This window comes from Pelmatolapia mariae, linkage group LG1 (assembly GCF_036321145.2).
Source record: "Pelmatolapia mariae isolate MD_Pm_ZW linkage group LG1, Pm_UMD_F_2, whole genome shotgun sequence".
Taxonomy (NCBI): Eukaryota; Metazoa; Chordata; class Actinopteri; order Cichliformes; family Cichlidae; genus Pelmatolapia; species Pelmatolapia mariae.
In genome coordinates, this window is record NC_086227.1 from 17,074,232 (window position 1) to 17,091,055 (window position 16,824).

Sequence of the window (16,824 nt, forward strand, 5' to 3'; positions counted from 1 at the left end):
CGGTACCGGTACTAGTTTTATTTTGTTGTATTTATCCGCGACACCTTAAAGGCCGGTCCGTGAAAATATTGTCGGGCATAAACCGGTCCGTGGCGCAAAAAAGGTTGGGGACCACTGATCTGGACCATCTTCCACTCTTCGTAGGTGCCCTCCCTTCATCCTCACTAATCATCTGCACTTTCTGATTCACTAACTTCCTTCCATCCATCCTCTCTTTTCTTCATTCATGAGCTCCTTTAAAGTACTACTTCCACTGCGTTCACTTGTTAGTACATTATATATAAGCACCAATCCATTTACCATACTGCAAATGGTCTCTGGGAGAAAATTAATTACATTAAAAGCAGCCTACTTTGACAATAACTGAAACATACAGCAGTTTAACAACTTTAAAAATAGTCCAATGGCAAAGTCACTGTAGATGTAGGGCAAAGCAATCACATGTGGCTCTAGAATCACAGGTTTGAGACCCCTGATGCAGCCCCTCAGGCTATCCTCCATCTAAAAGAAAGTTTTAGTTCTTCTCTTTTCAAGGTCACCCTGCCTCTAAGGCAGAGGTTCCGTATTAAAGCATAATTTTGAGCTCTATCACAGCTTAAGCTATGCTGCAACAGTCGAGAGCATCGGAAACAGAAGCACAAGGTGTACGGATGTGTTTTTGTTTTTCAAAACACAACTTTACTCAGTGACGTTCATACAGCTGCTTTTATTTTTTATTTTTTTTTAAATAGGATTTTCACTGCTGAGGGAAGTTAAAACTCAAAAAGGCAGACTTCTCTCAGCATCATACACATACTGGCAGTTAAGGTGAAAAATAAAAACTAGAAGTTCAAGATACATCACATATGATTAAAAAATAAAATAAGACATTAACAGGTCAAGCTCTATATTCTGGCATTCATCCATCAGAAAACTAGAAAATGATACCTTACACAGGGATGTAAAATAACACTGGAGCCCTTTAGGCATTCGCTCCTCTGACATTCTTTGTTGTTACTGTGTTTTGATTCGCTGAGCACCTATAAATCAAATTAAAAACTGAGTCTCTAAAGCTTGATGCCTGGGTATTGCTCTCACAGTCTCCCAGTTCCACCATGATTTGTCGCTGAAACCTTTTTTTTTTTTTTTAAAGAAGCAGATGAAGTTGAGAGACTCTGATCTTTCTTTGAACTTTGGACCATAAATGTGCCTCAAGGGGGGATTTTAAGGTAGTGTTTGCTCTGTCTTCTATAAAGCATTGTACAATCACATTATTTACATATTCAGTATATTACAGCGCCCTCTTTTCCTTTCTCAGTAGCTTGTGTGGTGCGATCAATGCAGTGCTCTCTCTCCCTTGTGGAGAAGGCCCCTTCCTGTCTCCCTGTGCTTCTGTGTCTAATCTACTGTCCTCGGGTTGGTATATGGCAGGCTTTAACTGTGACTGGGTGATTTTTGGGAAAAGAAGGGACCTTTTTGTGATGAACATGAGTGCGAGTCTGTTCTTTAAAAGAGAAAATCCTCAGGGGCACACACTGCAAAGCGTCGGTTAGTTTGCTGGGTTGCAGTGCTGCACCTTTGGGAACTGATTCACCTGTTTAGAGGGAAGCTGTCGACAAGTGTGGGTTGGTTTGTTCTTTTGTAGGCACACGGTTGATTTTCGAAGTTGCAGGCAGATATGGAGTGCTCCTCCAATTGAGAGCGGGGGGGGGGGATTCAAGAAGGCAGTCCATTTATACCTGCAACGATGTGCAATATTTTCTATAGAACGCAAAGTTCATACTGCCTCGCTGCGGCAAGGGGGGGGTTAAGGGCAAATGGGATTTATTCATTGAAGATCTGAGCACCTGTCCACACATTTTCTCTGAGTGAAGTAGCTGATGTAGGACTGTCTTTCTGGTCCCCGTGTTTTTAATTCTTACATTTTCATTTAATTGGAGATTCTACATTAGCACTCGATTAATTCAAGCTTTGTGAACGTGGACCTTAAGTGAGCTGGATGTAAGCAACACGAGCACAGACTAGTCGTTGCTTACAAACCTCCAGTTAGATCTGCGTTTAAGCACAGGATACCAGGCGTAGAAGGCTGACCCAGGACCAAACCCGTAGCATTGATTTTGGATTAGACCCTGCGTGTTCTTGTGAGCTTACGAGGCTTTAAAACACAGCCAGTTTTCAGGCAATGCTGTGCAGCTATTATTCCCTTTGTACAGGGGGTGTTACTCACTGGCAGAAGAACTAACTTGCTGGGTCATAACACTGAGACTGCTGTGAAAATCCCTGCCACTGCTTCTAGGCAGCAGTGTCATCACAGGATAAGGCTGGGGAGGGAGAGGATGGAGGGGAAGGGGTGATCTTGGGCTCGAGCCACACTGTGACATATTCCAATTAAAAACATTTTTCCCATCACCCCCCTTGTCTCAATGAACTGCTTATGGATCGGTTTTGGCAGATTCAAGCGCCGTTCACTGGTGGGAGTCCAGCAGGGGGCAGGAGTGCGAGCGGATGTCGTTATGTTTGTGGATGGCCCGGTCCAGGTCCAGAGGCTGTCCGTTTACACTGACCTCCATACAGCCGCTGTAGGGTGTCGACACCAGCGTGGACACCAGAGGAACATCTGAGGGTGGAAATCACAAGAAGTGTCCAAATAACATTATTCACTTTGTTCAACGTGTCAGTGAAAACATTCATCCATCTGTTGTCATGTGGGGCGTTTTGTGTGGGTTTTTTTTTTATTTTTAAATTATTGCATTACAAAAAATCTTATGTTGTTCTTTCAGCTTTGAGAACTGTGCAAGATTCTAGCTGCCGGGGATGTTTTCCAGTCTGAACCCAGCAGTCATGCAGACAATAACAGAAGCTGATACTCTTCAACAGAGTAAGGAAGTACTTTAAAAACTTTATGGAAAACTTTTCTGTTCTGTGTAAAAGTGTGTGTGTGCTCACCAGGGAGGCCTCCTATAAAGGTAGTAGACTGTGACAGGAGGCCGGTGGGAACTTCAGCATCTTCACTTCGTCCAGAATGGCCATCGACCAGCAGAAGGGTCTGGTTACCAGAGACAGTCACCTGGACTTCATGACTCATACCATCACAGAAGGGTGCAGGAGAGCTGGCAATGACGACATTACCTACAGACACCAGAACAAACTAAAGACACACAGGAGGTCAGTTTGCATATGAAATATACAGAAGTGGCTTTGAACACGTGCACAGTGCGGGATGTATTTACTCACATCTCGCCACTCATCGGTTACAGGGTTATAATCAGCCAGAGCAATGGAGAGAGGCACTCTGTCCTGGTGAACCAGTGCAAAAAGCACCCCGATAGCAGTGGTTGGATTCAGGGTCAAGTGGACGCTCAGGTTCTGTGATTCTGAAGAGAAGAGGAGGGCAGGGGGATGAAGATGACCACATGTGCTTACAATGAATACAAAGAGTTGTTCAAGCTATGAACACAAACACGCATGTACCATAGGTGATGTTGAAGAGAGCAAAGCCTGTGCCGGGGTAATATGCCCCCGGATCCTCAGTGCTGAAACACTGCATGTTATCATTAGACCTGATGGTTTCTTGTATGGAGGTGTCTTCACCCGTTAGCCAGCGCCACTCCTTCATACAACCATCAAGACGAGGGTTCACCTGAGGAACGAATGAAGTCACAACAGTTAGGAAATGTGTGAAAGTCTCTTTGTGGTGCATACATTAAAAAAACAAAACACACACCTTATTGACCAGGCTGTCCTCTTTGAAAGGCACTCCCCCCACAGTGAGGTTGAGCTCATGCATCCCCTTTTTCAGTGTGAACAGGTCCCCGTTTACTGCAATCTTCATCACTGCTTCCCTGTCAATCTTAATCACTAGGCTCCGCCCCTGCTCCTCCACCGAGATCTGGTTAAAACCGGACATTTAACAAGCTTTTAATAAGCTAATGAAGACAGTGTATACAGCGTAGTATTATTTGTTTTGATCCTCAGCAGAAGAGTCAGACCTTCCTCCACTGGCCATCGCTGACAATAGGTCCGCTGCTGGTGACCCTGCTAACGCCGCCATATTTCAGCTGCAGCTCCAGCTTCCCCTGGTTCATCGCCAGCACGATCCAGGAGCTGTTAAGGTGACCTCCAGCAAAGAAGATCACTCCCTCGTTATCGTAGGTGCGGAAGTCAAACTCTGCTGAAAAGCTGAAAAGAGAATTGGGAAACAGCAATGAAGATGGTCTTTGTCCAAAGGTAATTAAGATGAAAATGCCTCCAAGACAAGACAGCTGTTGCTGATGAACACGTTGAAAAATCCAACAGAAATTTCTCACCCTGTGTGAACCCTGCGGCGAAAACGCAGCCGCACCACTGGAACACCGCTGAACATGCGTCCCAGGTAAAGAGAGCGGGGGTTCCTCTTCAGGGCCGGTGTCGTGCAGGGAGTTATAGGCTGGAGGAGAGGACAAACACACAACCAGCGTGGAGATAAAGTCATGAGAATCATGCACATATACAAGATGGCACTTGAAATTGTACTTTTTAATCCCTCTACGGGATGGTACAGGCAAGAAAAATAGCATGTGGTCCAACAGACATAGCTTTTAATCATCATTTAACAACAGTGGCAGCTGGTTTTTGTATTTCACCTTACAGCTCCGAAGGTCCTGCGCCAGCTTCATACCCTGGCGTCCGTCGCAGAAGCAGTGGAAACTCCCCTGAGTGTTCAAACACTCCTCTTCACAGACACCCGTCTCACACTCATCCACATCTGACAAGCGACAGAAGATTGGACAAATTAAAGGGCGTGAGAGCTCAGAGTGACGACTGCGACATGAGAGAATTACAGAGAAGAAGAGAGTTCATAAATTTATCAAAGTCACATCAGCAGAGGAATTAGTCAAAACATGACCCCACAAGGATCAACAAAACATCAGATCCAGGAATGCAGGGGGGGAAAAAAGAAGAAAAAACATATCAGGGAATGCAAACAACACTTGAGTTAAGTGGCCTTTGACGCTGACTGGATGGTATCGCCACACTTCATATATAACCTTACATGGCCATGAGCAGGCTATGATAAGCAGTAATTCTCTAAGGAGGGACAATGAGGTTATGAAAAGTCTGGTTTCCAGTAGAGATTAGAACTTGGGCACACGAGTAATTCAAAGCTTCGGTTTAAATCTGCAGATTCTTTTCCATGTTGATTCAACACATCTGATTTGGTGGCTAAGTTATCACACATATTTTGGAATAAAAAACTGGAAGATCAGATTTGTGTGCGTGTATGCGTATATCTTGAGCTCGAGTCCAATAACTGAGCTCCAAGGTAACTAGTAGGATTTTGTGTGGTAGCTGTCACATAAAAATCCTGAAATACAGGATTGCTGCGGTTTCGCTCTACCTTACATGTGTTCTAAGGTCAGTGAATCCCAGGAAGGCGGCAGGTCCTGATGGAATACATGGAAAGGTTCTCAGAGCATGTGCTGACGAACTGACCGGAGTCTTCACTAAAATCTTCAACCTTTCCTTGTCATTAAACACCGTCCCGCCCTGCCTCAAAACCTCCACCATCATCCCCATTGCCAAGAAGACAGCTGTGGTCAGCCCAAATGACTACAGGCCTGTTGCACTTACGCCTGTAGTGATGAAGTGCTTTGAGAGACTGGTCTGTCAGCACATCAGGGCCGGTCTGCCTCCCACTCTGGGCCCCCACCAATTTGCCTACAGGACAAATCGATCCACCGAGGACGCTATCACCATAGCGCTCCACACTGCGCTGAGTCACCTGGAGCACCGAGGAAGCTATGTGAGAATGCTCTTTCTGGACTTCAATCATATCAGCATTCAATCATATCATCCCGGAGATCCTGGTCCAGAAACTGTCTCACCTGGGACTCTCCACCCCCATCTGCCTCTGGATCAAGGACTTCCTGACAAATAGACCACAGTCTGTCAGACTCGGCCCCCACCTGTCCAGCACCATCACACTCAGCACCGGGTCTCCACAAGGATGTGTTCTGAGTCCCCTCCTGTTTACGCTCTACACATCCGACTGCTCCCCTACCCACCTCTCAAACACCATCATAAAGTTCGCGGATGACACCACAGTGGTTGGACTCATCTCAAGGGGGGATGAGTCGGACTACAGAGATGAGGTCAACAGACTGACTGAGTGGTGTTCAGTTAACAACCTCCAACTGAACACCACGAAAACTAAAGAACTTATCTTGGACTTCAGGAAGGGCAGAGCAGACCCGGCCCCACTTTACATTCACGGGAACTGTGTGGAGAGGGTACAGTCCATGAGGTTTCTGGGCGTGCAGATCTCTGACGATCTCTCCTGGACTGCAAATACCACGGCGGTGGTAAAAAAGGCCCAGCAGCGTCTCCACTTTCTGAGAGTGCTCAGGAGGAACAACCTGGAGGAGAGGCTGCTGGTGACATTCTACAGAGCCACCATAGAGAGCATCCTAACGTACGGTATAACAACATGGTATGCAGGGTGCTCAGCTGCAGACAGGAAAGTACTGCAGAGGGTCATCAACACAGCCCAGAAGATCACTGGCTGCTCTCTGCCCAGCCTGGAGGTCATTGCAAACTCTCGGTACCTCAGCAGAGCTGGCAATATCATCAAGGACTACTCTCACCCCAGCAATCAACTGTTTGAACTATTACCGTCAGGCCGACGGTACAGGTCACATAAAACCAGGACAAACAGATTCATGGATAGCTTTTTTCCCCAGAGCTATCACCGTAGTAAATAAGCACAAAAACAACTGAACCTGCTTACATACTGTCACTGCCATTATATTATGCTGCTATTCATACTGTCATTATATTAATGCTGCTATCCTGTATATATCGTACTTACTATTGTTTGAGTACTTACGATTGTTTTATTGTACTTTTTATATTTTACATTTATATTTATTATTGCATTTTGCACCAAGGGAGTGGCACTCCAATTTCGTTGTACCCTGTACAATGACAATAAAGGCTATTCTATTCTATTCTATACCACATTTTCTTTAGAGTGATTAACATTAATTACCAAGGAAAGGTGCATTAATGGCTCAGGCTGTATGTTTACTCCCTGAGTTATCTTTTTCTAAACGCAGACTTGTTCACAGTGACCTGTTACCTACTTATATACAATTTCTCCAAATACCTCTGCATTCCTTTCTTGACCCTGCAACGCAGCTGCACCGAGCCCCGCTGAGGGTAAAGCTTTTCCTCAGTCAGTTCTGATTAAACCAAGTGTATTTATGTGTAGTTAAACACACTTACCGACGCAGCTTTTGGTTTCATTGTCGTAAACATAGCCGATGTCACACAAGCAGTCGTAGCCACCCTCCTTATTCTCACATCGTGCCGTTCCACACACACCCGCGATCTCGCACTCGTTCAGATCTGAAAGACACCAAAATGTCCTCAGCTTTGAGACTCCAAAAGTCACGTGTAAGGGCTCAGGAACATTTCAAAGGAAAAGACATCGGACAATCCAGTGGGAGTAATTTGAAGAATGGAAACTTAACCTGGTCCTGATGTGCTAAGAACTACCATTTAATGCTCCAAAGAAAAATAATTAAATACATGGATGTATTGTTTGCATATTTAATACACAGTATCTGTATGTTCCAGCACTGCAGTTACACTGAAATAAATATTTACAGAAGGAACCTTTCAGGATGTTAAATCACACAACAGTTTGAGGCCTTTCTCAGACTTCTCTTTTCTGGGGGGAAAGCTAAAACTATAAATAAAACTGTGTGAGTTTACACAGGGGTCCACATTAGGAAAACATGAGCTTGTAATGTTTTATTTTCTGCCTCGTTTGTTCACTAATCAAAGCCATGTGTTCTTTTATGGACTCACAGTGATGGTTATGACACAAGACAGAATAACACTGCTGCTGGACTGTTTTAGGGCCTTGAACTTCAGAATGATTACAAATTTAACTTTAGTTTTATTTTTTTTTTTGTCAGGGATTATACACAAAAACACTGATCTCAAAAAGAAAAGAAGCCCTGAACTAGATTTAGCTACTGGCCAGTTTTCATCTGCAATCCGTGGGTATGGAGGCTAAGCTGCAACTTCTGAGGCCAGAAACTGCACTTTTTTTTCAGTGACCACTCAGTTCCCACAGAGCATCGTGTCAAAATGCTTTCAGCCACTAAATTCCATATAAGTGGGGAGAGTTTTTTTTTTTTTTTTTGTTAATAACTCGTCCATCTGGGCACTGGAGTTTGGGGCATGGCAGCTTTGATTGACAGGTATGCGTTTCTGGAGCATTTTAATGGCTTATCTGACAAACACAGTACTATCATCTTATTGCTCTAGTATTTAACAATAATTAGCATTGTGTGTGTCTATGCATTGTCCCTGTGTAGTTTATGGACGTAACATGCAACTATACCAATTATCAGTTTATTTACAAAAGTACTTTTTAAAAACACAAGTGTTGTACAAAGCACCAAAGCACCACACAACAAATCAGCAACAACAACAGTAACAAACAGAAGGTAAGAACACACCACTCTCATTCTGAATTAAAAGCCAAAGAATAACATTTTAATATATGTTTTAAATGGAGTTAGGAGCTGAGATATGTCTGGTGATGCCAATCCATTAAAGGTTTTAAAAAAATAAAATAAAATCTTAAAATGAACAAACAGGGAGCCAGTGAAGGAAGGCCAGGACGGGGGAGATGTGCTCCAGTTTAAAGACGAGCTGCAGCATTTTGGACTAACTGTAGGCAAGCAAGGGAAGCTTTGCTAAGGCCAATATAGTGCGCATTACAGTAGTCCAGATTTGTTGTGATAAAATAAAACATCCAAAAATTGGGGGAAAAATGGATTTGAATCTGGATAAAAGTCTGAAATGAAAAACTGACAAAATGATAAAAACTAGCTTTAATAATGGAATTTATATGCTTATCTAGTATAAAATCACAGTCCAGTCTGACATCAAGGTTAGTCACTCGGACCCAGGTCCAAGAGAGGAGTAGTACACACACCACCGGGTCTGAACACAATGATCTGAGTTTCTTGTGATCTGATATCTTTCAGACACTTCTTTAGTGGTTTAGGGGTTGAATTGACATTTCTTTTTATAGGCATGTCGATTTAGGTGTTGTCTGCATAGGAAAGATATGCATGCATGTCCATGTTTTTTAAAAATCAGGCCCAGGGGAAGAAGTTAAAGAAAAGAAAGGCCTGGACTAAGAATCGATCCTTGTGGGACACCAGACCTATTAACTTCTGGTTTTAAAAAACTAATGTGGAGGCAGCCAAATTGTTAACACTGAGGCTCAAAATGAGTCCAGAGACCAATGGATGACGTCATCGTGGGCACGTCCATCTACAGTCTATGAGACTGATATTAAATTAAATACAAAATACAAATACATGTCCAAAGCAGAAGTAGATAAAAAATACCACATAATCAATTATACAAGTCTAAAAAGAATTTACATTTTCAGAGTGGGAAGTGGGAAGTGGATTCAGAATTGGTAAATGGCGATGATGTTTATTTGCAGCAGTGCTGACTTGATTCCAGCTATTAGAAAACGTGCATCTGTGGTCTGCGGCTTACCATTACACAGCTGACGTCCTGACAGTGTGTAGCCTTGGCGACAGGAGCAGTGGTAACTGCCCACAGTATTGTTGCACTCGTGGTCACATCCTCCATTTCTCCTGCTGCACTCATCGACATCTGCAAGCAGGAGAGAGGTGAGAAATGCAGGTTGCTTTCAGCTGGATGCAGTTTAGTGACTGTGAATTTCTTGTTTGTTGTGCATTCCAAATAAGGGACACAGTATGTAACTGTGGCTGAGTGTTTAGGAGGACTGTGGTTGTCAAGTGGAAAAGGCTCAGACCGACTCAAACTGAATCTGTTTTGGTTTCCTCTCGCAGTAAGGTGGTAGGATGAGTCACAGTGGAAATGTGTGGAATGATGGCTGCGCCATAAATCAGAGAAACTTGTTCCCCTCTCCCTCACAGTGAGAGTTTAGAACTTATGTGGATTTAACTTCTAACAAGCATGCAAACCTCAGTTTATACCAGAGACCTCTAAAGAGGCATGGATTCCCAGTTTGGAGTCTGGGATAGCACTTCCCGTACATGCACTTCATAATGATCTTACGCACCATTCACACATCATTAATAACTGTAGCAGGAGCTGGATATTAGACAGCATGCCAACAATAACAGCTTTTCAAGGTCAAATTAATTCCAGCATCGTTGAGAGACAAAATAGTATTAGTTTACACATGAGAAAAGCAGGATGTTTCTATCAGTGGACAGGACAGGGGTTCGCTGTCAGAGCCAAGGTCACAGTAATGACATTTGCACTGATGTACCAGAACGACAGAGCAAAAATTCAACCTCTGCTGAGCTCCAGGACACAGCTTTCCATAATGATGACAGTACCTTTCTCACATGTGGCTCCCGTCCAGCCCGTAAAACAATGACAGAGGAAGTCGCCCTTTTTGTCCTCGCAGCGGACGGTACCGCTGGGATTGCAGGGATTGGGAGAACACTGATTGGGAATATCTTAAAGTGTGAGAAAACAGAGACAGAGAAAAAGACATGTTATTACTGCTTTAAGCATCAAGTCTGTACAAAGGTTGCTTATAGTCAGTGTAACTGTATACCATAACAGACAGAGGACACTCCTGATATGCAGAAACTCTTAGGTTCTGCACATTGGGAGATCTGTATAAATAGCCTAACTTGGGCCAGGCTCTCTTTCCGGACATGCCCTAATTCCCAACACCTGTCCTCTACTTCTCAAGAAACAATACTGAATTGATATTTAGCTTTATTTTTAATTCTTGTTTTTGCTACTTTTCTATTCAATATTTACACTTAATTCCCCCCCTCTTTTTTTCCCCCACTGCACGCTTGTGTAATAGTGCTCAGTTTCTCTCCAAATCTGTTTCCTTCCCAAGAAGGAGTTTGAGTACTCGACAAGTCTGGACATGTTAGCTGGAGTTCAGAGAAAGAGAAAATGACAAAGACTGGAGAAAATGAAAGGAGAGAGAGAGAGGGAGAAAGATAAATAGAGAGGATTTGCGTTTTTGCATATAAAACCCAAAGCCACAACTTTTTCTATTTTTGTAACATTGCATGACAGCTGCTCAAAACTACACACTAATGGCTTGTGGTACTTTGCATCTGTGAACCTTTATTTTGTTTATGCAATCTCTATTGGCAGCTTCACATATGACAGTTGGGATGCTGTGAAAGTGTCAACAGAAACATAATACAAAACCAAATCTTTTCAGGAATGCCAGGTTATCACTCCTAAACAAAAACAAGACTACGTGAAGCATGGGATCCGTTCGCTGCAATGGGCAAGACCTTATGAAAATAACATGTCCATATTACAATATACACCAATATTCTCCAAATCCTCTATCTACCATTCAGCATTTATGGTGCCTACACAGAGATGAATCTGTCCATGCTGTGTGTATTAATAACAGATACCAGCTTGTGACTTATGTTCTGAAAGCAAGCCAGACAGCCGCTCTAAAAATAACATGTAATAATAGTCAAATATAAAAAATACTGACTGTCACACGTGTGCTAAATGTAGTCGAAATTACACGTTAGAGATGTGTAGAGCCAAAGCTAGCCGTCTCATTCGGAAAGAGCAAAATCTAAATAGAGACAATTATTTTGTGAACTGAATTTAGACTTTAAAAACATTAAAGCACTGCATGATGCCAGCAATGAGGAAAAGATCAGCAATTCATCAATGCAGAGTAAGACAAAAAACAAATGTTAAGAGACAGCACTAAAAACATTTAAACAGCACCTTTAAGTTATTATTATTAGGACCGTTTTATTATCTTAAGTTTTAATTAAGTTAATAATGCCTAAGGTTGGATGCTATAGTTGTGTATATTTGCCTTAACAGACTTAATCCTCTCAGCTACCAGCTATTGGTGTAATGTAACTTTGTGCATTTATTAAAAACATCTGTATTTAAACTGAGCGTTATGTGCACAAATACTTAGCTGATGTCAGTGCTTTACAGAGGAGCATTGAATGATCCCTCAGTTACAAATAACACAGCAGGAATGTTTTACTACAATACATTTTATCAGATATTTCTTTTTTTTTTCTTTTTTTTTTTTTACATTGAAGTTGTTCCTTCATTGTAATGTTCCTTCATCAAAACTGAAAATATTTGCATATCAGCATCAGTGCATGCAATTGTACTCTCTGACAAAGGAGGGCAGATATTAAAAAAAGAATCCCACCCATGCTCCTGGTTAGTGATGCTTTGTAGACCATTAAACAAGAAGTGTAACTGCAGGAGCCAAGCTTGTTTCCTCTGCTTCAAAATTTAATGGTCCCCCAACAAAGAGTCACAATTTAGTTCCATTTGTTAAAACACACACTGTGGAATCACAGCCTACAAAGCTTACAGAGCAGCAACAATTTATGTGCCATAATGTGGATGTCAAAGAACAGTAACACGTGTCTTTCAGTGATCTATTTTTATCCATTTTTGTAGAGTGCCATTCACAGAAAACTGCAGACTAAGGAAACAGAAGCAGGGAGCAGTGGGAGAATTAACCCTGTCTGCTCTCAGTACATGTTTCCATAATGCGCTGTGCATGTCGGAAATATTCCATAAATAAATTAGTGGAAAGCCAGAATCCGCTTTGAGACCATCAGTGGTGAAAGGCAACTGATGGGCGAGATAGAAAAATGGTGGAAAGGAGATGGTGCTGACAACTGGTGGAAAAAAAAGTACTGCCGTATCTTTAAATGTCACGATGCTGCAGCTGAGTCATGGAAACGCCTCCCCCGCAAGACAATCAACAGCCAATAGCAGTAAAGCCGGTCTCCTGTATCCTGATGCAGCAGAAATCCTTAGCCATCCTCGCGTCAGACCATCTTCTCTACGTCATTCCCCAGCCGAGCCCACACACGAAGAGGCTGGCGCAGTCGCTCAGGAAGTGAGTGCGCGAATATGTGACGACTAAAGGGGTGTGTCACTCATTCAGCAACGTGTAGCGTCACTGTAGCAAAGTGCTGCAATGTTACTCATAGACACTCACGCACACACACTTCACTTTAAAAGGAGCTAGGTGTGCCACGCTGAGAAAATGGACCTGGAGGTGCCGAAGAGATTCAGCACATCTCTGCTTCCGATTGCTTCTGTACTTGCAGAGAGCACACACTGGAGTGTGATGCAGAGCAGTTATACTGCAGTGCAGCACAACCCTGCAACATAACTAGCTCCCTGTCTCTTCATGTAGCAACTTTCTCAGTAAAATAAAAACTGAGAATAAATGAGAGAGCAGGATGTAGACATGCATTAATCTAACCTATTCACAGACTAACAATAAAGCTGAAAGGCAGACAGGAGGAGGTAAAAAAAAAAAAAATACTTACTGTGGACACATGTGACCAGATCCTGTTTTTTCTTTTCAGAATCTCCAAACCTGTCCAGGCAGGCTAGACAGAGACAAAAATGGAATTCAGTTGAAGGGATGACAAACGTATAATCAGCCAAGAGAGAGGTTAATGGTTTTAGGCAGAATGATAACTTACCTAAATACTTGGGATAAAAGTAGTTCTGCATCAGAGAAAAACAAAAACAAAACACAGAGGGTAAAGTTATGTGTTTGCAAACAAAAATCTAAACAAGGCAATACAATCTCAATGAACTCTTAAAATTAGTAACAGGTTTCTGCTTATACTTGACTTAATTGTGCATTTGTTTTGGGGGTTTTTTATAGCTCACTTCTGCAGGAAAAACAGTTCATAAACAATCATGAAATGTGGCAGTGTGATGCAGAGATTAGGCTATGATTACTCTGTAATCTGCTCTAACAGGGTGCAGCTCTATGACAGGAGCTTCTTCAGCATTCTCTGCATTCCTGGTAGTAGTACCATCCCTCCTGCTTTCTGGCTGCAGCACTTCTCCACATATAGGCCAAAATCTGAGACTCTGGAGGCACAGAGTCACACTCATGCTGCAGTAGATGCCAGATGCAGCAGGCTTGCGTTAGACCGGTGTCTTATTAAGTGAAACTAATCAGGCAAAATTCCGTGTGGGGTAAAGCCTGATTATACACTGACCTAAAATGGAAGCTGACCTTCAAAGGTTAACCAAAACGACTAAATTTGAACCTCACACTGAGCAAGTTAGTTTTGACACCTTCTTCTCATTTGTATGTCCCGTATGTCATCAAATAAATGAGAGACCAGAAACTTGGTATGACTGTCCATTGCCAAGGATGAGCATAAGCACTGGGAACACCCCAGCCTCTCTCTCTTTCCCTCTCTGCAGAGCTACAAAGCTGCAGCAGAATAAAATGCAGAGTCAGAGACAGGCCCTTTCAGGATGAATAATGCAGATACGAGTGAGACTGCAGCTTTGTGTCATGACAAGGTTCAAAACTTACAGGAGTAATTTGGTGTTCTGCCGGTGGCATGCGTGGATCTGATTCAGACATCACCCGACTTCACCCTTTTTACCAGAATCCACCTCAGCTTCAGTTTAATCCTCCCTCCCTCAGCGCCGGACTAATCTTACAAGTAATCTTAAGTCATCGATTGCCTCATTCGCTCCCTCTCTGCTACAATTCACAATATCAAATCTTAAGGAGTGAATGTGACATTTAAAGGGCAGCACATCACCAACACAAGTCCACCACTTAAAACCGTTGAATATGAATGTCAGATGTAGAAATTAAGCAAAATTACAGAGTTCACAATCAAAAGCATCCAGCCACGTTAGGGTAGACTTGCTGCAGAAGATTCTGGGCATGTATCTGCACTATTATTTGCTGTAACACATATCATCTTCCTAAGGAAGCCCAAGAAGCCCAAGTTCCGTGTGTTTTTCTAAACACTTTGGATTATTTATAGCCTGTTTGCACATACAGCACACTGTAGTACATATAAAATAGGCTTATGAATTCACATGGATGGAAAGGCTGACGTGTACACTCATGAATGCAGAATGGAAACTAATTTCCAGTACAGGTTTCTGAGCATGGCCCGTGTGATGGATTTTGTACGATGTTAAATGGCAAGTTGGAAACGTGTCTTCAGATTAGCAGGGCAACGTACACAGTAATGTTGAATGAAATGCATGAGCAAAAGTGTGCATGTGCAACATCAGAAGATGCAACACGATGAGAAAAAGAACCAGAAAGACATCCAGCTACATCCCATATTTGTTATCAACTTAAGGACACATGTCAATATGAAGAGGAGATTGGGGATATAAATATATAAAAAAAGGGATTTCACAAATGACAGTAGAGTCATACTGACTCAGTGTCTGTCACAGAAACAAAACAAAAGACGTGGAAAGCGGCCAAGTCCCAGACATGGGAATATTATGTGTCCTGACAGCTATCAGCATGTTGGACTTATTGAAGCATGAATACTAGCGGCAAGCAGCCCAGACAATGAATCATTAGTGTGTGTGTAGTCATTATGAACATGATGTAAACACCCAGCCTCCCAGAAGTTACAGTACATAACACAACCTCAGCTGGTAATGGTGCTCTGATGGAGTTGGTGGTACTGCAGTACCTCCTCACAGGATGAGAAGGAAGCCCGCCTTTGCTCGCATGCAGCCTTTGCTGAGCTGCAGCTGAGACTAACTTGTGAACACACCACTCACCGTCTCCGGGTCGTTTTCAAACACTTCTCTGGCCTCCTCCTTGCTGCACTTTTCCTCCACGCACTCCCTCTCCAAGTGTCCTTGCTTCGTCTCCTCGAAGACTTGATTCGCCCTCCTGTGTCTGCTCAGAAACTGGTTCGCCTCTTGAGGGGACAGTGAGACTAAAGAAAGAAGGGCAAAAGAGAACAAAACGGGCAAAGTTTAGTCACCTTTAAAAAAAAAAAAAAAAAAAAAAGAGCAAGTGAATGTCAAACAACTCTGCGGTTAAGCAATACACTGGCGCAGGAAAAACAGTGTGAGGGATGTTGCGAAATATCTAACGTTAACCGTCAGTGCTGGCAATAACCGAGACGTGTATCATCACCAGCTGCAACTCAAATGTCAAAGAGGGTTTAGCGGGCTAGCTAGCCGCTTAGCATGTAACTGTTTACTTACTGCTGTCGGACCAGCGGACGAGCAGCAGGATTAGCAGCGCTGCCGACGAAAAGGACTTTGTCGGGGTCAGCCGCATTGTTTGACCGCTGTGTTTGCGCCAAGCTCGAGAAACTTTCTCCTGCCCCGTCCCACCCCCTCCTCAGCCTCTCTCGGTGTAAGCGCAGGCGTCGGTGCGAAACGCCGCAGGTATTCAGGTGATTAGCTCCGACCGTTGGCCGTTAACGTCTACGATAGGACACGAACGTCGCGCGCGCTTGTGTGTGTGTCTGTGTCCCCCTCCTCCTCCAGGACGCTCACTACTACTACACGGGGAAACTGCACGACCGACCTCTTCTACCCCCCTCGCGTGCGGTTCAGCTGGTCCCCATCGCGGTGTGTGGGGACTTTTACTTAGCCGTTTGCGGACCGGACAGTCTGCGGAGGAACACTGCTCGTCTCTGCTTCAGGAGGAGGAGTAGCTCTCTGAGAAGTGCAGGCAGGAGTTTGAAGTGATGCAGACACCTCTTCATCCCTCCCTCCCTCCTCTGTGTATGTTCGCGTGTGTGCATGTGTGTGTGCGCGCGCATCACACTGGGGAAAAAAAATCTGTTTAACTGGCACGCAATCCGTGATTTGGGTGTTGCACTTGTGGTTAGTAAGTAAATACTTGTAAGTAAGTAAGCAATACTCGAGTACTTTGCAATGCCTTCAAAAGTATTTTAAACGTTAGTCCAGGGGCATAACCAGAGGGGGGCATGAGGTTGCACAGACTACGCTAATTGTTATTTTTTC

General features: G+C 43.4%; 1 protein-coding gene across 1 annotated transcript; it reads right to left on the bottom strand.

Annotated features, from left to right (window-relative positions):
* Window positions 1–691: 691 nt before the first annotated feature.
* On the bottom strand, window positions 692–16,544 carry gas6 (growth arrest-specific 6). The gene is made up of 15 exons (XM_063474180.1): window positions 16,054–16,544; window positions 15,619–15,779; window positions 13,530–13,554; window positions 13,371–13,433; window positions 10,386–10,508; window positions 9,550–9,669; window positions 7,243–7,365; window positions 4,602–4,723; window positions 4,287–4,405; window positions 3,969–4,158; window positions 3,704–3,868; window positions 3,451–3,619; window positions 3,214–3,353; window positions 2,926–3,127; window positions 692–2,596 (listed from the first exon to the last, which is right to left on the bottom strand). Exons 1-15 carry the CDS (start codon window positions 16,127–16,129, stop codon window positions 2,445–2,447), a joined length of 1,950 nt encoding a protein of 649 aa, XP_063330250.1. The 5' UTR covers window positions 16,130–16,544; the 3' UTR covers window positions 692–2,444.
* Between the last annotated feature and the right edge of the window lie 280 nt (window positions 16,545–16,824).